The 25,148-nt window shown below is 32.3% G+C and overlaps 1 protein-coding gene and 1 pseudogene across 1 annotated transcript; both read left to right on the top strand.

Moving 5' to 3' along the window:
• The first annotated feature begins 6,738 nt into the window (after nucleotides 1–6,738).
• LOC112795575 (twinkle homolog protein, chloroplastic/mitochondrial) lies at nucleotides 6,739–22,354 on the top strand. The gene is made up of 17 exons (XM_072236279.1): nucleotides 6,739–7,148; nucleotides 7,521–7,902; nucleotides 8,000–8,130; nucleotides 9,012–9,067; nucleotides 9,165–9,222; nucleotides 9,310–9,420; nucleotides 12,820–12,903; nucleotides 13,731–13,811; nucleotides 14,187–14,252; nucleotides 14,612–14,728; nucleotides 14,841–14,888; nucleotides 14,971–15,056; nucleotides 16,354–16,417; nucleotides 16,514–16,696; nucleotides 18,251–18,382; nucleotides 20,039–20,100; nucleotides 22,213–22,354. The coding sequence occupies exons 2-17, from the start codon at nucleotides 7,668–7,670 to the stop codon at nucleotides 22,352–22,354; spliced, it is 1,656 nt and encodes a 551-aa protein (XP_072092380.1). The 5' UTR covers nucleotides 6,739–7,148; nucleotides 7,521–7,667.
• Nucleotides 22,355–24,328: 1,974 nt separating this feature from the next.
• LOC112795576 (twinkle homolog protein, chloroplastic/mitochondrial-like) overlaps nucleotides 24,329–25,148 on the top strand; it is a 20,791-nt pseudogene continuing 19,971 nt past the window's right edge.

The raw sequence follows: 25,148 nt of genomic DNA, 5'->3' as shown, positions 1-25,148 counted from the left end.
CAAATTCTAAAAAGTTACATAATTGTGTGACATTGTTATTTATACGTAAAATTCCAAATCCAAAATCCTAAAATAAAAAACCGCATGTTGGTTGCGCATCAGAGCAGGAGTTTGCGATGGGTTTGCAACAGGTTTAGAAGTTGAGAAGTATATAGTATTGTTCCAATGATTATTTGAAACGCTAATTTGGGCTTGAACGTGAGGTTCAAATTCTTTTTGGGACAACGACCGACTTCAATTGGTGCCGAAATGTTGCCGTTCGAGTTTCTCGTGAGGAGGTGGGTGGTACTAGCAAGAAACTCCAATACTTAAGTTAACAAGAGTTCAAGCAGGTTTTTGGTAGATTCGGTTCTAAATATACCTAAGAATGTCAGTATATTTATAATAGAAAGATAATCATCTTTTAAAAGGAGTTCCACCTTTAATGGTGGATATTCGTTCCTTTTTTCCTAGGAAAATTGTTGAGATCTCCCTTCTAGATAAGTATGAAATATCTTAGGAGTTAATTATTCATTTAGATAAGTAGAGTTGAACTGTTGTCGTCACGCCTGACCTTCACGAGATCGGGTAGATACAGGAGAGGCATGACCCCTTGAATGGACTATTATTTATTTTGGGTCTGGCTATATTTTTGGGTTAAGGTATGAACAGTCCCCTACTTGAGTTCGAACTTTTATGAGGCCGAACTCAAACATTTGTAGATTTTGCATCTTCTTTGGAGTATTGACACGTCACTCGGGTATACCGCCTTTCAGGGATAGGTCGGGTACTCAACATGTTTTTTGAAAAATTTGAAATATTGCGCCTCTTCGCGCACGTTACCTCTATAGTTACTTTGGTAATCATGCGTCATAAATGAGGGAGTAGGAAATTACTCCCTCACTTAGTGCCTTATAAATACCCAATTCATTTTCTCTTTCTTCTTTTTCGCTCTTCCTAAAACATTTGCAATGTTCATTTTCTCTGAAAAAAATTTTTCATAACCTTCTTTATTTTATCATTTTGAATTTCTTGCTTAGAAATTTTTCCTTTGCTCATTGGAGGTTCTTGGATTGTCAGTGTCTTGTTGAAGTGCCCTTTTTAGTTTTGTATTTTTTTGAGGTTGGTTCTTTTTTTTTCTTTTCTTTATTTCGACGTTCTGGATAGTGTTATTTTTCTGTTAGTTACTAACAATATCTGCTAACATGAAACATTAACTCGTATACATGGTCGTTAAGTGTTCACGTGTGCAAATTGGACAAATCAATTTTCAAAGTATTACCATGAATTTAAACATCAAACATAAGAAGAAGAAAAAGATGGTGGAAATAAAAATTCTAACATTCCACCATATAATACATTATAACTCTTGAAGAATATAGCTGGGGTGTATGGTTAACTAATGGTTTATATAAACAAATTGCAAGAAAAAATACTTACATGAACATATACCTATTATAATGAATACATGACTAAAATGATGAAATATTAGAGCACCTAATAAAAACTAAGGCATGTACACAGACTATCGATCAATTTACTAAAAATATAATTGTATTTTAAGCAAAGGTTTAAAAAACTATTCGAAAGCCATAATAAAGTAATTAAAAAATTAATCCAATAAATTAAGTTATTAACGTTCTTGAGTTTTGGCTATCATTGTCAGAATGCAACTGTCAAATAATTGAAAACCTTAATTTTTCCAAACAAAAAAGCCCAACCACTTTATTTTTATTCCTTTTTATGGTAATAATAAATCCCTTTAAAAGAACAAACACAATAAAAGAATTGTTTAGACACTTTTAATTATGTAAAAAGAATATAATTAGATAAAATAAAATTACAAAGTGAAGATCTAAACTTAAACAGATACTCACTATCACCAAAACCAAAACATGAACATTGAGCATTCAAAATGCAATTGAAAAATAAAATAGAAATGACTAGAATTAATAATGTAAAAACAACTAGAGGAATTTTGCAATGCATATAGCTCAATTTAGAAAGAATAAGAAATGTATTGTATTGTGCTCATAAGAATAAGTAGTTTTGCTTTTATGCTTTTTCACTAAAAACTAAATTAAAAGTGTCATTACTCTTGTCAGTTGCAGGAAATTTGAAAGAATTTGTAGTGAGTTGTGACTTGTGAAGTCTTGCTCAATGTGATGCCGATCTTGGTTGGGGAAGAAAATCAAATTTGAATTTTTGTCTGTGCTTTCGTTACTTGTTTACGTGATTTTTTAATAATACATGGATATAATAGTACTATTTATATCAACAAAGTGATGGAACAACTTGTTTATAAACAAACTATTCCAATAATTGATAATAAGATTAATGACATTTATTTTTAAAATATACTTTAAGGATTGTATGATGAATAAACTAAATAGAGGAGTGTTAGGGTCAGCAACTTTTGTGATTTGTAATTATTAAGTAGCCATCAATATGTTTTTAATTGTGTGAGATTTCATCCAATAGTGTAAAATTACTCATTTTTTTGCTGATTACATGTTGGCCAAAATTTAATAAAGTTGTTGGCCTATACTTTTTCAACTAAATATATGAGACGGAATTAAAAAATTGATAAGAGATGATCAATGAGTAATGTTCATGCTCTTGATTTGAAGTTTTATCAACCTTCAATAATTAATAATAAGTGCAAAGATCAATCAATCAGTGAAGATATAAGATGCAAAAACATAAAAGTAAATAATAGAAAATAATAAAAGTTGATATTTTTTGTATCATTTTTATTTATACATTAATCAAGTTATTTGTAAAGACAAGACGGTATGTCTAAAATGAGCACAATAATTATGTGTTTATTGGATGCGCCACATTTATATATACTATTAGATTTGATTAGATGAAAATCAAAGGCCAATATAAAAGAAGAGCATTAATGTATAAAACTAGCACAATAATTATGTGCTTATTGGATGCGCCACATTTATATAGACCATTAGATTTGATTAGATGAAAATCAAAGACTAATATGAAAGAAGAACATTGATGGACTATAATAAATATAGAATATTCTAGTACATAAATAAATGCTTTAAATGACAATATTTTAATACACAATACTCTAAATAGTAACAAAATTCTTTATTCTTAAATAATTAAATATAAAAATATAAATACAAAAATATTAATATTCTTTATTCAATAAGATTAATTATTATGTAAATTTTTTTTATGAAATTAAAAAATCATATTAAAATAAAATTTCAAACTGTAACATAAAAATATAAAATAATTAAAATTTTATTTTATATTACTTGATAAATAATTAGATTATTATATTTAAAATTTATTAACTAACTAATTTTATTAAAAATTATTATATAATATAATTTATTTAAAATATTATATATAATACATAAAAATATTAATCTTTTTATTTTTTTAATTTTTTATTTTAAAAAACGAAATAAATAATATAATTCTAAAAACATGCCTATCATATTACATATTTACTTATATTAATAAGACCTAAACTAATCAAACTTACGTAATTAAAAACATAAAACATATAAATACAAAAAATAAAAGTATTTTAAAAATATTATGACATTTTTACACTAATTTTTCATGTATATATATATATATATATATATATATATATATATATATATATATATATATATATTTGGTCGAATTAGAGAATAAAAAATATAACTAAAATAATAAAAAATACTTGGAAATAACAAAAATAAAAATGATCTTATTATAAATATATAATTTTAAATATTATATATATGAAATTTTAAATGTTCATTTTAATAAATAAAAAATATTTATTTTTTGTATTTATATATTTTATATTTTTAATTAAGTAAGTTTGATTAGTTTAGGTCTTACTAATATAAGTAAATATATACTGTGATAGGTATACATTTAGAATTATATTATTTTTATTCTTTTTTCTAAAAAAATTGAAAAAAATAAAAAAATAATATTTTCATGTATTATATATAATATTTTAAATAAATTATATTTTCAAAAATATTTTGATGAAAATTTATTTTATATAATAATATATTTAACAAAATTAGTTAATTAATAAATTTTGAATATAATAATCTAATTATTTGTCAAGTAATATAAAATAAAATTTTAATTATTTTATATTTTTATGTTATATATTAAAATTTTATTTTAGTATGATTTTTTAATATCATAAAATTTTTTTGCTTAATAATTAATCTCATTGAATAAATAATACTCATATTTTTATATTTATATTTTTTATATTTAATTATTTAAGAATAAAAGATTCTGTTACCATTTAAAGTATTGTGTATTAAAGTATTGTCATTTAAAACATTTATTTATATACTAAAATATTCTGTATTTATTAGAGTTTATCAATGTTCTTCTTTTATATTAGCCTTTGATTTTCATCTAATCAAATCTAATAGTCTAATTTGAATTTTGTTTGTAATGTTATATTAGATAAGATATGAAAAATAAGGTTGGGTAGCAAGTATTTTTAGAATAAATAAATTATAAAAATAATTTATATATCACCATTCCGAGCTAATAGGTCGGTCATCCTTTAGACTTTGACTTGTAAGTCGTAACACAATGTTCATAGCTAATAGAGTAAATTACCATTTCTACTCATGAAAGTTGAAAACGCTGACATATTTATCCATAGAAGATAAAAATTACCATTTGTACCCATAAAAATTAATTTTCGCAAGCAAAATTACCCAAACCCTAAATAATTACATAAAATCTCCAAACTATCCCCTTCTCTTCTCTCACACACGCACCCACCCTCACTCACTATCTGCAGCACCTAAACTACCACTGCCGTAGCATCATCTCCCTTCCTACTCTGTCTTTCTCTCTCTCCTTCTCTTTCTTTCACTCACTCAGTTTTCCTCTCTCACCTCTTGAACATCAATATAGCCTAGTCACTATCCTTTTCAAAATTATAAAATAGAACAAAGTCAGATCAAATTGAAGAATAGAACATGCATAGATTCAAAATAAAACCCTAATTTTTGAGAACTTTCACCAAAAATTGTCAATTTCTCAGATTCAAGATCAATATGTTCGTTACAAATAATACATAACATTAATTCGATTTTGGCGACAATTGGAGGAGATGACAAAAACGCATCGCTAGGAAGAGAAGAGAGCAGCGACACCGAGAGAAGGAGAAGACGAAGATATGACATTTGAAAAAAGAAGCAACTCAACATTGAAGAAGTTGTGGTTGCAGAAAATAGAGGACTCAAAATTGCTACTTTCTGAAGACAAAAACCTCCCAAAGAAGAAGAAGAAGAATAAGAGGAGGGGAGGAGAAGATGGAGCTCGCGACGGCAAAAGGAGGAACCACCATTAATGCACAGAAGAGAGAGAAGAACGACAGAGAAGAGAGAGACATCAATAGGAAAAGAAGAAGAAGGAGAAAAATGCGAAGAAAGAGGAGAGAAAGAGAGAAGGACGATTGAAGAAGATAGAAGAGAAGGAAGAGAGAGTGTGGAAAGGGGAGGGTGCTGCAGATAGTGAGTGAGGGTGGGTGCGTGCGTGAGAGAAGAGAAGGGGATAGTTTGGGGATTTTATGTAATTATTTAGGGTTTGGGTAATTTTGCTTGCGAAAATCAATTTTTATGAATACAAATGATAATTTTTATCTTTTATGGGTAGATATGCCCGTGTTTTCAATTTTTATGCGTAGAAATGATAGTTTACTCTAGCTAATAACTTGACCTGAGTTGTTGGAGGAGGAGGAGGTGAAATTTGCTCACCAGAAATTTACCGCAGTCTTAGTTTTCGAGGTGTGATCTTGTTCTTCCTCGTTGCTTCGAACATTCAGTTTTTGATTTAACAATTTGGCCTCAGCAGAAAGAAGAGATGGTGAATTATTTCGTTCTTCTGCCATTGATTATAACTTGTAAAAGAGGGTAAAACAAGTAGAAGAAATAATGGTGGGGTTAAATAAACTCGGCCCACGATGGACGCTAAAATATTTCTGCATCTGTTTAAGATTGAGCTTGCCTTCACCTGAGATGGATAAGGTATACGTCAATTTTAAGAAGAATGACAACGGTTGCAAAAACAGTCCAATGCTCAAGTTAATAAAAGTAAAAATTGAGTAAAATACATTTCAAAGTGAATAGTGTACCTTCTTTATTTTCACTTGTTTATATAGAGAAATTAAATTTGAATTGTACCATTATGCAATTAATTTACTTGACCTAATCTTCCCATAAATTACTGTCGTGTGGAGATTATTTGTAATAACCTTCATTTTTGGTGGAATTTTATTTTTTTAGTTGTTATATAATCTTTTGCTAACAGAATAAAATACGTTTATTACTAGAATAATCGATTTATAAAGAGAAATAAAAGACTAAAAAAAGATATATAATACAATTTTGTATAAAAGAGCACCTTAATCAATGTAACTCTCAAGTTCTCTTTTCGAAAATACTATAAATTTTCACTATTTTGAGAACCTTTTATTAACCGTTAGTATTAGATTTAACTATTTATTATTATTATTAAAAAAATAATACATTCTAATATAAATAAATTATTGACTAATTAAAAATATAAAAATATTTTTTTATTTTTTTAAAATAATACAATATATTTAACTGTTTTTATCCAAAATATACGAAGACAAATAGAGATTTTGGCTATAGAAAACGACGGAGCTATTTTTCGTTTTCTATTATTATTATTATTATTATTATTATTATTATTATTATTATTATTATTATTATTATTTAATATAAATTTGTTCGTAGCTAGCACTGCTCTCCCTCAGGCCTCAGCTGCCACCCTCTACTCTCTTCACAGTCATAGCTCCCGCTCCCTCCACTCTCCGCCGGCGAACAGCGTCACAGCGACACAACAACAGTCGCGTCCCGTCCAGCCATCGCGACAAAGCAACAGTCGCAGCGCCCTCGCCTACTTGCCTTCCTCCGTTCGCAGTCGTTGTTGCTTTCCTCCGTTTGCAGCGACGGCATTCCTCCCTAGCCACAGTCGCCTTTCTCCGTTCGCAGCACCGTCGCCTTCTTTGCAGTTCGCAGCGCAGTCGCCTTCCTCCGTTGCAGCGTCGTCGCCTTCCTCAGTCCGTTGCTGCCATCATCCTCCACACCTTCCTCCACGCTCTCTGAAATCTCTAGAATGGAACGCCTCAGGTAATTTTATTTGTTTCTAAATGATTTGTTTCTACTTTCTAATTTTATCTTGTTATAATTGATCACATTTCATCTTTTGAGCTTGTGCTGAAATTTTATTTATGGAGTTGCTGAATGCTGCTGAACAGAATTTGTATTCGTAGGGTTGCTGCTAAACTGATTTTTTATTTGGTTCTGAACTGATATTTCTTTTTTCATATTATTTTTTGTTATGATTATGTGTTCTTGGTTCTGATTTTTGGGGTAGGGTTTTGGTAATGTTCTGAGTTTTGGTTATGTTTATTTGTTCTTGGTTCTAATTATTTGGTTTGCCCCTCTCTGCCATGTATTTCTTTCTCTGTTTACACCTCTGAAATCTATGTTTACTTGCAGCTCCGGGGTGGAGGAACTTCAAATTACTTGATTTTTATTATCACCATGTTTTGATTTTATGTTGATTCTGTTGCCATAAAATCAAATGCCCAGTAACAACAGTAAATATCATTGTTACAAACCCAAACCTGTTATTCTTCCCAGAACATGCGTCTTCGCTACCCTCACATGTTACTTGCCACCATGTCCATGACCACCCATCCTTTCTTCCGTCCCACTGGCACCCATCCATTCTCACCTCAACTGCACCATTTTAACCCCTGCAGATCCATTTTTACTATCCTCTGTTCCCGACCACCCCTTTCCAAGAACCATCCATTGCCCTCGCCACTCACATCCAACGGCTATTCTCGTTCTTCTCATGCCACTGTCCCCAGGCCAGGTATGTTATTTTTTCTATTCTTCCGCCGGTAACCACTTTTTATTTTGTTTTATCTTTTGGAAGAGAGGAAACTAACCTTTTTTTTTTTTTTCTGAAGTTCATTTGGAGAACCCGGACGAGAATGAGAAAGAGAGGCGATTCAATTCGCTGAAATACAAGTTGGAGGCTGTTGGGTTGGATACTGGAATTTGTGTACCCGGCCAGTACAATCATTTGCTTTGTCCAATGGTATGTTTTTTTTGGGGGTGTTAATTATCACACTTTGTCTCCAGCAGGTACATGCTTTGTCCCTTACATGGGGACCAAAATAACCACATGTACCTACATGCACCAAAGTGTGCACTAACCTTCATCTTTTTAGTGCGTAATTTTGGTGTGCTATCATCCTATATTTCCATTGAAATTCTTCTCATGAATGGCTATTCAAGTTCGTGAGAATTAGAAGACAGCTAGTTTTGCAAAACATAGAATTGGATGCTGTTAAAATCATGTTTTACTGAAAATAAATACGAATCTAATCCATTTAAACCACTCATCAAAAGCTTTTTCCCATATTTTTCCTGCTTCAAACAAGGACAGAAAAGGGGGGCATTTCAGGTACAAGTTACCAACTTTAGTGGTTTTACACATTGGAAAGTATTTCCCTTGTAGTGGCTGTATATCATACCTTTGAAGACATAATCCTTTTTCATAGCATCTGTTATTGGAGTTGGTCATGTTATGGGGTGTTGAAGTTCTTTGTGATAATTTTGCACAAATACATTGGAAGTAGCATAGTCTTGTTTGTCCCTTTCTTTTTTGGGATGGAATTAATTATAATACTTTAACTATGGTAGTCGGTATTATTTGTGAAACAAAATATTCAATGGAAGACTGTCTGAGAGTCTTTTGAATTCAGTGCATCTAACTTGGCTGTTCTTATGATTGACGAATTAATTTTGATGTCTTACTTCTGCCTCTAAGGCTCTAATACTCATTTTATTTCTGGCTTATATGATATATGATGATAGTAGCTCATTCTCTTTGCATATATCACATTTTGTTGTTTACTGCTATCAACTGTAAACCTTTTTTTGGTTGTATATTTACTGTTATCTTTTGTGAGCCAGTGTGAAGGTGGTGAATCAGGAGAAAGAAGCTTATCTCTGTTCATTGCACACGATGGGTATGGATCAGATTTTTATGATCATATTTCTCGTATCTTATCTAGTTGTTGGTTTACCATACTTGTACATTGATATTTTGACAATATTTGAATTTAGCGGGTCTGCTGCATGGGTGTGTTTTCGTGGAAAATGTGGGTGGAGAGGTAGCACACAGGTTGGACATCATTTTCAAATGTGACATATCTTGTTTGACACGGGTGGCTTTGTTAATTGTTTCCTTGTTTGGTCTCTTGTATTGCAGGCCTTCGCTGACAGCCATTCACTCTCTACAGCAACGAGTCAAGTAGCCCAGGTTAAGAAAAAAAGAGAAATTACAGAGGAGGAGTTGCAGCTAGAACCACTTTGTAGCGAGGTCATTATATTTTACCTTACCTAATTCTGTCCTGGATCTTTTTGAACTCTGCCTGTATCATATACTTTTTGTAATAATTGGGAGTCATAATTCATTATCCTAATATTTAAATGATTAAAATTTTAAATATATTTTTTGAAAACATAAAAAAAGATAAAAATTTGAAAACTTTTTCTATTTAGAATTTAGGAGGATAATGAAATAGGCCAGATGGCCTATTAGGGCCCTATAGCCTAGCCTAACTTGTTGTAAAATAGGTCCAAGCTCAGGCTGTTTTGAAAGCCTAAAATAGGCCAGTCTCAGACTCATAAATTAGTCTTATTGTCTTGTCAGACCTATTAAACATAAATAAATTATGTAAGTAATTTTTTATAATTTAAAGGGTTATTAAATATTTTATATTTATTATATTTTATTATAAATTATTTTCATATTTTAAATACTTAAAAAGTTTAAATATTCTTGTAAATGTTAAATTTGATATATTACATATAAGTAATTTTTTTATTAAAAAATAGTTTTTTAAAATAATATTTTTTCAATTTTTTATTTTCGTAAAAAAGATGTCAGGCTTTTAAAATGCTTCAGGTCAAGCCAGACTCAATAACAGGACAAGTTTAGTACTTTGAAAAAAAGTCTATAATAGATTGCAGGCTAGGCTCAGGCCAATTAATTACCTTACAGGCCTGGCTTATTAAGGGTGAAGCCTGGGTTGACCTGTTTCTTCTACCCTTAACAATTAGGAAGATGAGTTAGTATTCTTAATAATTTTTCATATACTTTATATCTGGTGCAGACATTGCCTGTGGGAAAACACCATGCATGGTTCTCTTTATGAGCATGTTTCTTCTCTTAAAAGCAAAAATTTTAAGGTTTTAATGAATTTTCAATTAGAAGAAATACTTAATGGTTTTTAACTGAAACATAGAATTGCTTGTTCTAGTTAAAGAAAAAAGGGCAGCCTAGTGCAAAGCATCCTACCTTACGTAATTCCATGACTTAAATCCATGACTTTGAGGTCACACAGAAACAACTCAATTGTAGCTCCAAGGCTCCCCCTCTTTTTTCTTACTAAAAAGATCCTTTAAAAGGTGAAAAGAATAAGCACTTTTCTCAAAAGCCAATCAAAATGCATCCTGAGACTTTTAGTATCATATTCCTTCATGCCACTTCCTCAATAATATATAAATGTGATATCCGAGAATAGCTGAACCATTTTTATTGGAATCATGGGGTCCAACTGCTCGGGTCCTTCAATAATTTAATGAAGGATGCTATACCTTTCTCTTGAGGTTGCTTGTTAGCTATAGATTAAGCATTATGGTATTTCTAATTTGCAGTGTATGCCCCCATGGAATACTTTTTACTCATTCTAAATTTTTGGAGAGGAAATCAAATAAATCCGAAAACTTTGCAAGGATGCACTGTAGTTGGTTGGAGTGGAATGCTAGGCTTTCTAGCCAGTTTCTTGTCATTAGAACTATTTCTTGATCAAATTTTTATTTCTTTTCTGTGGTGTTCTTGTAATGTTTTCATGTTCATTTCCTCTGGGAGTAGTTATGGTGACATATTTTCTCTGATAGTTGTTTATGTTATTGTGTGTAGCGTGCTGGTTGAATGTGCTTAATAGAGGCAAATGGAAGTATTGATTTAAAAATGTATTTTTCTTCAGTATTATTTTTGTGTGTGTGTGTGTATATAGAATAGCACAATTGTGTTTAATTGAATTAACCATTAATATTATTTCGTAAGTTCTTCGGGTGCTATTCTTATGATTGCTAATGTCTTTGTTGGGCTTTTCATTTACTCATAATCTGGACTCAATAAATTTATCATTTTCGTCTTTAAAGCTTAGTCACCATTAATGATTGGTTAGATCTCCCTGATTAAAGGTTGTGTTTGTTTTAGACTTTTAGTTACTCGCCTAATGAGATTAACTTTGAAGCATTGATGTCTCAGGGCCCATTGGTTTGTGAAAATATTCCTGTTTTTGTTTTCAATTTTTATTTTCCAAAAATAATTTTTGTAAGCTTTCTGTGTTTTTGGAAAGGTGATTGGTTTGTCAAAATAGAATTCATTTCAAACAAAGGAAACAATGAAAATATGTTTGGCTGATCCATTTTCCAAAACATATTTTCAATATTGAATTAAAAAATATATTTGTTATTAAATGATAACATTATAAGTATATTCTATATTTTAGTTAATGCAGTGCAAATAATTTTATAAACTAGCTAGTTTGACTGTAAGGAATTATTCAAGAAAATAAAAGGTTTAATTACTCTGTTGGTCCCTATAGTTTTGCGAAATTTTTAATTAGGTTCTTATACTTTTTTTTCTTTTAATTGGGTCTCTGTACCAAATTTTTTTTCAATTAGGTCCCTCTTAGCAGTAATTGGCTTAATTGTATAGGGATCCAACAAAAAAAAAAATTTGGTGCAGGGAGCCAAATAAAAGAAAAAAAAAGTGTAGGGATCCAATTAAAAAAAAAATGGTGTAAGGACTCAATTAAAAGGAAAAAAAGTATAGGGACCTAATTAAAAATTTCGCGAAACTATAGGGACCAACAGAGTAATTAAACCAAAATAAAATAATAATAACAGTTCAAAATGATAAAATTTCATTGGATAATTTTTTCATTAATATAAAGTAACATTGATTTTTTTTTTAAGAAATAGAGATAAAAAATACAAAAAGGTGCAAAATCGTAAATATAAAAAAATTAACATTGATTTATTTTAAAAAAAAGGCATATGAAATACAATAAAGTGCTAAAAATAAAAAATTAAAATTAAGGTGGAAGTGTTTGAATTTTGCACCCATTTGACTCCAAGTAACCTCTTTTACTCCAACTAGCTGTACTGTTCTATTTGCACCCTTTGTCATTTTCAATTTTGTGTATCTTTTCAAATTCATTTTCAATTAAAGTATTTTTAAAAATGTATAACCAAACATATTTTCAACTTTTTTTCATTTTCACCGGAAATGAAGATGAAAATGGACAAACCATTTGGCCCCCAACGTTTTATCAAACAAATAAAGAAAAAAAAAGATGCTTTTAATTTGTTCTTCAATAAAGAAAAAACAAATAAAGAAACCATTGGCCTGCTAGGTTGGTTAGTTACATGGATTAAGTGACACCACAATGCCCTTATAATGATCTTTATGTGTTTAAACTATTTATATTTGAATTTATTTTAAGAATTTAATATAAGGTTTTCTTGTGTGTCTCTGCTACAGCTCTCCCTAGAGTGCTCACTCATTTATCTAAGCATCTTTATCTCTGATTGATTTATTTAGTTTCCAGTATTTTTGCTAGTAAATTGTTTTTTTTTTTGATAAATAATTTTTTGTTCAAATTCAAGTAATGTAAAGCAAATTTTGTTTACCCTTTTTCAGGTGCTTGCATATTTTTCAGAGCGCTTGATTTCACAAGAGACTTTGGAGAGAAATGCTGTCAAGCAGAGAAAATATGATGATCAGGTACAATGCGCCACTTCGTTATTTAGTTTGAGTTACATAGAAAATTACATGTTAAGATGTAGGTGATCTAATTGGTAAAATGAAGCAAAGCTAGCTGGTACTATTTTTGACGGGATAGATTGTGCATATACTTTTTTCAATGATAAAGGTTTAGGGATATAGTAGTCTGCAGATTAATATATACCTTGAATTAATATTTGCCTTTTATTTTTTTTTAATTTATTTTATTCCTTTCGATTGAAGGGGAGATCAAAGCACAAAAGATTTAAGGTTTTTTTTTGTTTTTTAATAGACAATACCCCGTAGTTCATGTGATATGGTTTTGACATTGTTTAGACAGTGATTTTCATGTGAAAGCTTGAGGTCTTGAACGGTGGGGACTAAATTACAAAATTTAATTTTGTTTAGGGACCCAATTACAAACTTTTAAAGTGTAAGGATCAATTTGCAATTTTAGTGAAAGTATAGGGGGCTAACTGTGTAATTTAACATTTTTCCATGGATTATTTGGTCATGTGAGGAGGATTTCTTAACCTTTTTTCCTGCCTTGATGCTAATTTTCTTTTTAAGAAAATCAAAGATGTTTGGAAAAGACACAATGCTGAAAATAAGAACCTTGCTATTTATGTAGTGTATTTTGGGTCATAGTTGATGACTTTTAGATAATGTAGATGAAGAATTAACTGTATTTGAGATTATCAATAAACATTTATTCTAGTATTTTATTGTAGCTGGTGCTAATTTTTTTTTAGGCAATGGCAGACTCTTTACTTTGCATGTCAGTGATGCTTTCTACTAATTTTTTTTCTGTAATATACATTTGGTAGATTGTTATTGCATTCACCTATCGTCGAAATGGAGCACTTGTTAGTTGCAAATATCGAGACATCAACAAGAACTTTTGGCAGGTAAATGCAATTGCTGATACTTATCTAATATGCTTCACATTAAGTTAAACTACTGTGACATAATTACATGGAAAACAACAGCCTTTACCAACTAGTCAGGTCTGTTACATTTTCAAAGAAATGTAATTTAATTCAAGGTCTTCTATATCTGTCTTTCACTTGTTTGTTTCCTCCATCTGATTAACTTCTCCCTTAGTTCAATTTTTTGTACTCTTGTTTTATTCTGATTATGTTAGAAGACATTTATCATAGTTTTTGTCAAAATTTTTGGTTTCTGCTCATGTCATGCCCTTTTACTTTTTTGGTTTCTGCTCATGTCATGCCTTTTTTAATTTATGAATATTACATCTTTTTTCTTGATATCCTTTATTTCAGGAAGCGAACACAGAAAAAATCTTATACGGATTGGATGACATAGAGGGACAAAATGATATTATCATTGTAAGTTTTGTGGTTCTTCCTTCTGTAGAAATTGATAGAGAAGCTGAGTATAAGATCTAGAAGAGTCCGGAGGCTACTAGAATCTAGAAACTGTTAGAGCAGTTATAAGAGCTGCCAGCTAGGATCGATTCCCCTAACAGTCCCGAATGACCTTTCTACCCATTTGATCTAGAGTGCTGAACACTCTTTTTATTTATGTGTAATCACCACTCTAAAGTGAAAATAATCCTATTTTCCACAATTCTCAGTTTCTCCATCTTCTCTCTCCTTCTCTCACTTTCTCTCTATTCTGAAACATTATCAGAAATTATTCAGAGGTTACCGCTTGTTTTTTGCTTTTTATATTTGTTATACTATAGGTTGAAGGTGAAATGGACAAGCTAGCAATGGAAGAAGCTGGCTTCCGCAATTGTGTGAGTGTTCCTGATGGTGCACCTCCATCTGTCTCCTCAAAAGAGCTGCCCCCTCGTGAGAAGGTTTGTCTGGAGCTTAACATATGTTTTATCTATTGTTATTCTTTACTATGCTCACCCTTTTGTAATTTTAAAATCTGATGCTTTTGTCATCATCATCATTTTGTAAAGCTAGGATACAAAGTATCAGTATCTATGGAACTGCAAAGACCAATTGATGCAGGTCTGTAACTATTATTCTTCTTTTCACTCTGATGCACAGAAGTTATTGGCTTTTCTCAACTTTCTCACTATTCTAATGATAGGCATCCCGAATCATACTTGCCACTGACGGGGATCAACCTGGTCAAGCCTTGGCTGAGGAGCTTGCACGTCGCCTTGGAAAAGAAAGGTTCAAATTTACTGCTCATGACTTGGTTTTTCCCCATCCTTTTGAGATAAATCACAATTTTGTTTTTATTTTTTGATAAGTTAGCATTATATTATCATGTGTGAGATTCAATTTCTTACAAAATAGCCCCCAAAAGAAGGAAAGTCACACAAGGCACCCCAGAATATTATAAATGTGTGACAAGATCCCCAACCATGATGCCGTCAACCCCGTTAACGGAAGTGCCACTGTGGCATTGTCACATTTTGGGACTTTTGTCACACCTTTATAAACTTTTTGGAGCGTCGTGTAACTTCTCTTGCTTCTGGGTTATTTTGTCGAAAGTGAATGTTTCAATTGCCAACATGGTGGTTTACCATTTTTGATAAAAGAGGGATTTCATTTGGAAGAAGAGAATAATACAACATAGATGATAAATGTTCTGCTATAAAAGCAAAACAGATAATAAGATTTATCTAATAGAGCACAACTTTGAAACTTCTCAACATGTTTGAGATGGAAAGTCCTCTAAGGTCATGAGCTTTACATGAAATAGATGCTGGAGATCTAATCATATGCCATAAAACTTTGGCATCTACGGCACTTCATAACAGGTCACAATGGCCACATTTTATCCAACTAGCCAACCCCACCTAATGAGACAATACTTTATGTCATTGTAGTGATGTAGGGCTGATGGAAACAGGTTTGGCTTAGTTTACAAGAGGAGGGTTAAGTAGTTGACTGGATGATTTTAACTGTTTAGTCCCTATTTGCTGCTAGTTGGCTGTCTATTTGTTCTTTTTGAGCTAGTTTAGTAGGTTTAAGAGCAGTAGTTCTAGTCTTACCTGTTGCCTATAAATACCAGTGGTTAGCTAGTTTTTCAATTTAGTCAAATTTCTGTTAAGTCTGTTAGTTCAGGAGAGGAAGAACTTCCTCCACAATTGGTAGTTCCAACCGTGTATTCCAACAAGGGATTATGATTTGCAATCCCTAGTTCATCAATAAAGCCTACTGATTCTGCTAATCCATGATCCTATCCACTGCTAATATATAAAATGTAAGATTAAACATGCTTATTGTTCATGCCAATTGTTCTCAAGATGTTTTTGTCATTCATTTTGTTCTGCATATTTTGCAAATTTATGATGGTTTATATGATAGAATGGTGGTGTCTTTGTCTGCTTTTTATTCTCTTATAAATTTTCTGTTGCCTTGAAGATAAGATTATTTTTCTGTTTCCTTGTGTTATTTACATTCTCCCCTCTTGGTTAATTGTATGCATTTATGAGTAAAACTCCTCCTTGTGTGCTTGTAGATGCTGGCGGGTCAGATGGCCAAAAAGAGGAAAGGGAGATGAAAGTTTCAAAGATGCAAATGAGGTCAGCTACTGATGCACTAGTTCCACTCGGATGTAGAATTGTGTGATCTAATTTTGCTCCATGGTAACTGTAGTAAGCCTTGTAACATTTAAGCAGGTTCTCATGTATTTGGGTGCTGATACACTGAGGGAAGCAGTTGAGAATGCCGAATTGTATCCAATACGTGGATTGTTTAACTTCAGAGATTACTTTGATGAGATTGATGCATATTATCATCGAACCTTAGGATATGAATTTGGCGTCTCAACTGGGTGGAATAATCTGAATGAGTTCTACAATGTAAGAGCAGTTAGTTACATTTCTCTATCTTCTACAATGTTGTCTTGTAGGGGTTTTTATTTTGACTTTTTTTTGGTTGCTTGTTTCTTTCTTTTTGGGATTGAAATTTTAAATTGAAAGAAAAATTAGTTTATATGACAAGGCATAATGAGTTGTCACAAAAGCGAAAAACAAAGATTCAAATTTTTAGTATTTTGTAATAAAAATAAAAGTTATTGATTCTGAATATGTAATAAGATTTCACTGAATTGTTTCAACAGGTAATGTATTGGTAAAATTTTAATTTAAATCTAAATATTCAATAACATATCAGTGGGTTATTTTTCACATATAACATGAATGACAATGAAGTTTCAATTTTTTGGTTGTTTTGAGAAACAACCAAAAATTGATTCTTCAATAATGTTATATTATTATTGTTGGTGTTGTTGTTATTATTATTATTATTATTATTATTATTATTTTTATTAATAATTTCGGCAATCTATTATGACACAACAAAATTTGGATAAGACACCATTGTTAGATGTCAAGAGTTTTCAGTTGGCTGGATTTTACAATCCCGTTCTTTCCTACAGCGAAATGATATTGCTACTTCTGTTTTTGCTTAATGTATCAGTAGTTTAAAGTCCTATGAAGTACCATAATGGACACTCTATATGACAGGGATACAGACACATATTTCTAAATTGATAGCACATATAAATGGCAAACAAATATGTATATTTTCAAGATTTACACAAGTTCAAATATTCATAAATTTCAATCTATGTATCTCCTTCATACATTCCAGGTTCTTCCTGATATTATTGAACATTCTTGATCTATGTCAAATTTATGAGATTACTTACCATTGCTAAGTTTATCTGAATGGTTTGTAGAGTATCCTTTTTATTGACATTTTACTCTAGATTTAAGCTGTGATTCAGTTGGTTTCTATACTAAAAGGAAAAGAATATTTGGTTAAATAGGATTGTATGTATGGTGGGTGGATGGGGGTATCTTTGAGTGACAGACTGATTTGTGTTGGACACATGGAATGCCATTAAGTTCATGTTGGTGCTTTCTAGTTTAAGTCTGAATCTAGATGGAATGAATCTTAACAATAGCATCGCCTAGGTGTTGTAGTCCTCCAAATTCCCGAAGTAGCAAACAATCTCAGGAATGCATATCCAAAATGTACATATGCCGCATAAAAAGTAGTAGCCGAACTTTCATAAATAAAAGATTTTCATATAAATGCCTTTCAGAAAATTCCTGAAAAACATATCATTGGATTGTATGCAAGAGATATTTATATATCAAGACCTTCAATATTATAAAGTCACTAAATTGTTAATTTTGAAATTTCAAGGACCAAATTAAACGTTTACTCAATCAGTGATGTAATACAAAGAAAAATATCCAGTGATACTCTATGACATGATCCACTCTTCATTCTTTTTTCTTTATTTAAACAGAAGTATTTGTTAAATGGTATATAGTAAAGATAGAAGTTTTTGTATTTCATTCAAAACGGAGATGTTAGTGTTCTGATTAATTGCTTTTTATCAGGTTGTACCAGGAGAATTGACTCTAGTAACTGGAGTTCCCAATTCAGGGAAGAGTGAGTGGATTGATGCCCTTCTTTGCAATATTAATGAAATTGCTGGCTGGAAATTTGCACTTTGTTCCATGGAGAACAAGGTGAGCTATTTCATTTGTGATTTTCAAAATTTGGGTTTGCTATGATGGGACTTAACAGGATTGCGCTTAGATTAGAATGTTGATTGACCTCTCCTTCTAACCTTCATTGATCTTTTTTGTTTACTAGATAGAAAGAAATATCATTAATAAGAAGTGAAGGATAAGAGAGTGTTTTGTTTGAGTTTACATTTTCTGTTTTTCATTTTTAGTGTTTTTTGTTTTTAGAATTTTGTGAAGAAAAAGAGAAAACAGTTTAAGCAATAAAATCCTAAATAATGATAGATATGTAAAAAGCGGGTCCGATGACGTCTATTCCTAATCCTAAATGGAACGGAACGACGCAGGGATCTAAAATACTAATTATATATAGATATATATATATATATATAAGTAGATAAGACGAGAAGACGATTTTTTCGATTCCTTTTTGTATCTAAATGATATATAATTGAATTAGTATTTTCTGTTATCATTTTGTTACACACCCAAATATGGGGTGAGAATAGAAGCTTTTAAGACTATGAGGGGACAGATTCTGCCATTACCTTTTCATCACAGCAGGAAGAGGAGCGTAGAGGGTAAAAGGGGGAAATAATAAAAATGGGGATATTCTTGTAACTAACATATCATCTGGCACTAGTAGTGAGAGAAGTGTGAAAGAGGGTCAGGGGAGTGATCCTAATTGAATTGGTTGTGGGTGTAGGAGGGGTATTAGTAGTAACAGAATGAGTGAGAGATAGGAATTGAGAGAATAGGAAGGTTTAGGAGAGGCTGGCTCTCCAAATATCACCCAAGCATCTCTATACTGTTTAGTTTTCTTTCATAATTCAATAATATCAAGGGAGTGTGATCATCCTGATTCACCCCTTTTCTTTCTGTTTGGTTGTGTGTGTGAATTCTTTTTCTCAGGTACCAGTTGTTACAACCTCCTATCTTCACTTTTTTCTTCACAAAAGCTTGAAAACAAAACACTGAAACTGGAAACAAAAATTGGAAATGCAAACCATCAGACCCTAACTTCAGTTTTAATTGATCTGTTTTGTCAACAGTTTTTTGTAGGTTGAACCATGATAAGTTATGTGCCAATTTCTCATACTTATTCTTCTTTTGTATGTTTACTTATAACCTATTTGTTATGTAAACGGTAATTAACTTTGTTTGTAATTCCTTCAATGGTCTCTTGTGGACATCTAGCAATTTTTTGGTGTAAAGATCATCATTTTATAGGAGACTTTTGCTCTCAGACTGGAGACCTATGCTTTATTGATAAATCTTTTGTTTTGTTTTGCTTTTGTATAGTGGAACCCTTATTCCTAATTTGTATTATCATTCTCATCTTATTGAAATTCTTTATGTATATATATTGCAAATTCTACTTTGAAGATTTTTCGGTGGCTATACAAGTGTTACTAAAATTAAAATCATACTTTTTTTTATATTTTGGTAATAATTATTTTTTAAGTTAAAAAGCATTGTTAAATAATACAAGTGTTACTTTAATTTTAGCAACGTTTCTTCAGATACCGTAGCCACCATAGCATAGGGATCCTAGAATGTACCTATATATATATATATATATATATATATATATATATATATATATATATATATATATATATTCTGCATTTCTCTGATTGTTTTTTGGCTCACTTGTAGGTTAGGGAACATGCTCGAAAACTTTTGGAGAAATATGTGAAAAAGCCTTTCTTTGAAGCGCGGTGAGCTTTCTCTATACAATAGTTATAGTTAACACTTCTGGTCATCTTTTGTCAGCTCTCTTTTGTCATGTTTTTCTTTGTTTATATTCCTGAAATTGTCTTTTACATTTTGCATGATTTTGAAGTTTATAAGGTCCCCGTTTGTCATTATTGTAGGTCACCTACAGTTTGGAGGATTTTGCCAATTACATAAGAAAATCTTTGTTTTGGCTATAGGTTATCTGACCTAACCTTTGCTTAAGGGCCAAATTTTATAATCCTCTACATTGATTCGGCCAAAACTGAAAATAAGAATTTGTGTGTCCACATCCCCCTTCAGTATTCTAGGTTAAGATTTCAAGAATTTCGAATATTTTTCCTTTTTGTTTTTTTTTTTTAATTTTTTTGAAAAGTCCCCATTGTACTTTATATTCTCCTGACATCCTTCATCCCTAGTGGTTCAAATATTATGGTATGTGGTGGGATTGGGTGTTAGATAGGAAATGATAAAGCTAAATGAATGTTACTTATATAAATTGGCGCCAGGGGGGGGGGGGGTTACATTTGAAAACCATCTATTATTCTTATTTAAAGGAAATCCTAATTGATAAGGAAATAATTATGCAATAATAGTAAATATTAAAACTCATTCTTGGAAATCATCACAGATACTCCGTGATATTCCTAGAGATGTTATAAGATATTCTTTTATTTTCTAATAGTGTGCATTATTTTAAAGTTGTTAACCTTGTTGATTAACATATTTGATTACGTGTGCTTTTTCTTTGTGTCCATAGTAAACGGCGACTTCCACAATAGGAAAGGGGTGGGGCTAGAAAATTTCTGGGGCGAACATATACATGGGTAGGATTTTGGAAAATAAACAGAAAATAAAGCAATTTTTACTTCAATAGAGAAGTAGGAAAAAAACAGCTTTAATAATCCACGAAATGAGATGCCATAGAGGATGGCAAGACATACTACTACTGCTCTATTTCGGGCATCTCAATTATTTTCTATTTAGCTTTCAAATGACTGCCTTGAATGTATAGGGCTAACTGCAGCTTACCTCTCTGAACTTTGACTAATGTGCAGTATACCCTCTAACGTTTCAAAAGGTGCAATTTGATCCCCTTAATATTATCAAATTATGAAAAAAGACCTTCTTATAACCTTTCTTAATTGAAGGGTAATCCTGGAATGAAAGTTTTGCATGAGTTTCTAGCACATTTTGAAATGTTAGTGGGTAATCTGCTGGAGTCAAAGTTCCGGGGGGGTAATTTGCATTTTACCCTATGTAAAGAAGGGAATATTTGGGGTGTAGAGTCCATGATTTTTTTGCAATGTCAACAGTTCATGAGACAGAAAAGTTCATATGATTTAGTTGGATAATAGGCAGTATATCATATTGTATGAGCTGATACTTAATATTTTGGCGGGAGTTTGGGATTCAATGTTAATAACTTCCATTGTTCTTTTTCCAATTGTTTCCCGCTGATAAAATTTCTATTAGGATGAAGAAAGGAAGTGTACATAGATATAGGAGGACAAGAGTCTGTTAGGGACTTGGGTATTATTGGGTACCCAAAATCCCACATTGGGAAGTTTGGGATGCTTGATATTGTATCAGTGTCGCATGTCTTCATCTTCCTCAAGTAGCAGAGAGGGAGAGTGAATGAAAGAGAGTAGAGTGTGTGTGAAGAGGGAGAGTGAATGAAAGAGAGTAGAGAGTGTGTGAAGAGGCAGAATACCAGATCCAGAAAAGAGCTTTAGGGTTATTAAAATGACAAAGACCCTTAAAAAACTTCCAAAAAAGAAAACCGCCAATCTGCCTTACATGTATTGGACTGCCATGGCACCATCGCCAATGCGGCCGACATTTGCCCAATGCCATTTCCGCATTCTGGACACCAAAGATGGCAGTTAACCCAAAAACCGCCACACCTTAACTCCATGGCACCACCATGGCAGCAATTTATAAACACTGATCAAGTTTGATGAATTACTTCATTTTGTTATTGACTGCTTGTCCCCATTTTTTGTATCTCAGAATGTTCTATGACTGCAATAATTGTGGACATTGTTATGTAGAATTCTTTGATCATCTTAGTTGACTTGCTTATATAATGATAGTTATGGTGAACATACTGAACGGATGTGTTTGGAGGAATACGAACAAGGCAAGCTCTGGCTAAGTGATACTTTCTTTCTCATAAGGTTAGCCAATTACAAAAACTCTTCTACTAGTGTTTCCATGCCACTCATTGTGAGATAGCTTCTCTTTTTCCCATGAATTTGGTGCTTCATTGGTGTTTACTTTATTCATACTTAATATTTGAAAAGAGATGCATAGTATGTTTACTATTACGGTTTTTGTTTCACCACTTGAGCTCTGTTTCTCTTGTGAATGGCTTGAAAGTCAGTCTACTTATGAATATATGAACTCAATATATAGAATATGTATCTAGTCAAATCTCTTAGATTTAAGGATTTATGATTATGTGGTTATAGCAATACCATCTACATAGAAAACAAGATAATGCATTGACTTGAGAATGGATGATTATGGTTTACAAAGTGTTTTCCTAACTGTTCACTACACTGCATACAAATTCCATATGATAAGTTTTCTGAACAATGCCTGTATGACTGTTTAAGACCGTATAGGGACTATACATCTCAATATGAAAACTAGACCTGACTCCCTCCAAGCAAAATAGCCCAGTGATTTTTCAATGTTGACTTCGTACTGCGTTACTGTGGAGAGGCAACGCTACCAACCAGAATGATAACATAGATGATAAACAAATTAACCAATGTCAACAAACATCTTGAATTCTTTTAAATCCTTCCCACAATAATAACAAGCAGAGTATAGAATAGAGAAAAGGATGAAGGTAGAGAGATCTAGAATAGAACAGAAAAGAGAAATAGAATAGAATAGAAATATGGAATTGTCTCATCCAAGCATATCAGTGTGATATTCCCAGGTCTGAAAGTATGTTCAAGTATGATGTATGAGTAATATGTGTAAAGTATGAACGGTAACAGAAATGATAACTTGGCTTTCGAGAGGCCAAGACTCTCCACTAATTCCACGCACCACTTTCCCGAATACAAAGGCATTTCCCTGTTTCTATTTATATCGCTCATTCCTTCTAACAGATTCCCTAACAAACTCGGTCCACTCCCTTAATTATTTAAATTTCTTTCTTCTCTGATATGTAAATTCCAGAGTGGGGATTCCCTTTCTGCCCTTCCACCACTCTGCTATTTGGGTTTGTAACAATACCCGCCTCGGAAACACCTGCTGCAACTTGTCAGCCTGCTTCCAACTTCTTTCAAACTCAGGCAAGTTGAGCCATTTAACTAGGACTTCTAGCTCCCCTTTGGCATTGCTTCTGCTGTCCAGGACCTTCTCAGGAGCCACCACCAACTCAGCGTCTTCTGATAACTCATCGGAATAGGCTGCGGAGACATAGAGGGGCTGATACTCTTCTTGAGAAGAGCGACATGGGGAACACCTGACGGATCTTGGCTGTCTCCGGCAGCTTGAGCTGATACACCACTTCACCAATCCTCTCCAAACCTCAAAAGCCCATAAAAATGAGCCTAGAGCTTCTCATTAATTGTGGATGCCAAGGACCCCATCCTATATAGATGAAGCTTCAAATAGACCATATCACCCACTGCGAACACTACATCCCACCTCTTCTTATTGGCTTGCTGTTTCATCAGATTTTGGGCATGGTTTAAATGAAATTGTAGCTCATCTAACATCTGATTTCGTTCTGACAATAGAAGTCTTACATCCTCCACAGCTGATTCGAAACCACCCTTAAACTCAGGCGGTGGTTCCCTCCCATACAAGGCTCCAAATGCAGCATCCGAATGGAACCATGGTAGCTAGTGTTGTACCAAAATTCTGCCGAAGATAACCAAGCGGCCACTGTTTCGGTTTCGACCCTGTAAGACACCAGAGATAAGTTTCCAAGCATTTGTTGACAGCCTCCATTTGCCCATCCGATTGGGGATGATAGGCAGACGACATCCTTAATGAAGTCCCAGCTTGTTTGAAAACCTCAGCCTGGAAGGTACTCATAAAGATTTTGTCCCTACTGAGACGATGAATGAGGGAAATCCATGAAGACGCACCAATTCTTTGATGAATAAAGAGGCCACATCCTTTGCACTAAAGGGTTGAGAAAGGGGACAGAAGTGGGCATAAAGGCAATCAACCACCACAAAAATGGTGTCCATTCCCTTAACCTTTGGCATCCCCCCAATGAATTCCATAGAAATGTCTGCCCACACATTAGCAGGAATGGTAAGGGATGTAGCAGACCTGCTGGTTTTAAAGTGGAGTGTTTGTTATGCTGACACACCTCACACTCCTTAATGAAATCCATGATAGCAGCCTTCATACCTTCCCAATACAGCAGGGAAGAAATTCTCTTGTAAGTGTGAAAGAACCCAAAATGTTCATATCTTAAATCTTTAGGTTTTCAGATAAAATTTTCTCCAAGACATTCATTTGGAAATATAAACTTGGGTCTTTTGTTTGGCATTTCATCTTAGTTGGACTAATAATAATGGCAAACTACAAACGCACAATCTTCTGATCGCTTTGTGTTTTATATGTACTTTTAGTTCAGAATTAATGTGTCATTCAAATATTTATTTATTTGTTGTTGTCCTGCTGGGATTATCTTGGATCAAGCTTTGAGAAGTTTGGAGATACCCCCTAACAAGCCACATAGTTTTTTTTTCTTTAATTTTTTCACTTGATTTTGTGCCTTTGGAATTTTCATATAAAATAAGCTAATATTTTTATTGCAAATTTTTATTTATTTATTTATATTTTGCTATTCTATGTTGTCTTTACTATTTAGCTAGAAAAAAAGCTAGATTTCCAAGGGCTATCATATTTTGACAACATTTGGATATGGTTGCCTACTTACATCCATGTGGCATTAAGCAATTCTTTTTTTGGTGTCTTTGGTAGATATGCAAAGTTTGGCATGTCTTATTTATGTGGCTCAATCTTTAGGACTTGTTACTATTTTAAA

Source organism: Arachis hypogaea, chromosome 4 (genome assembly GCF_003086295.3).
Source record: "Arachis hypogaea cultivar Tifrunner chromosome 4, arahy.Tifrunner.gnm2.J5K5, whole genome shotgun sequence".
NCBI classification, from domain to species: Eukaryota; Viridiplantae; Streptophyta; class Magnoliopsida; order Fabales; family Fabaceae; genus Arachis; species Arachis hypogaea.
The sequence above is the reverse complement of the archived record's forward strand: the minus strand, read 5'-3'. Positions and strand labels throughout refer to the sequence as shown.

Excerpts from the sequence above, each read along its gene's own strand:
- LOC112795575 (XM_072236279.1), top strand. The coding sequence starts at position 7,668 with ATGCGTCTTCGCTACCCTCACATGTTACTTGCCACCATGTCCATGACC. Across the intron at positions 16,697-18,250 it reads ATCTGAATGAGTTCTACAAT|GTTGTACCAGGAGAATTGAC; the intron begins GTAAGAGCAGTT and ends GCTTTTTATCAG. Across the intron at positions 18,383-20,038 it reads TTTGTTCCATGGAGAACAAG|GTTAGGGAACATGCTCGAAA; the intron begins GTGAGCTATTTC and ends GCTCACTTGTAG.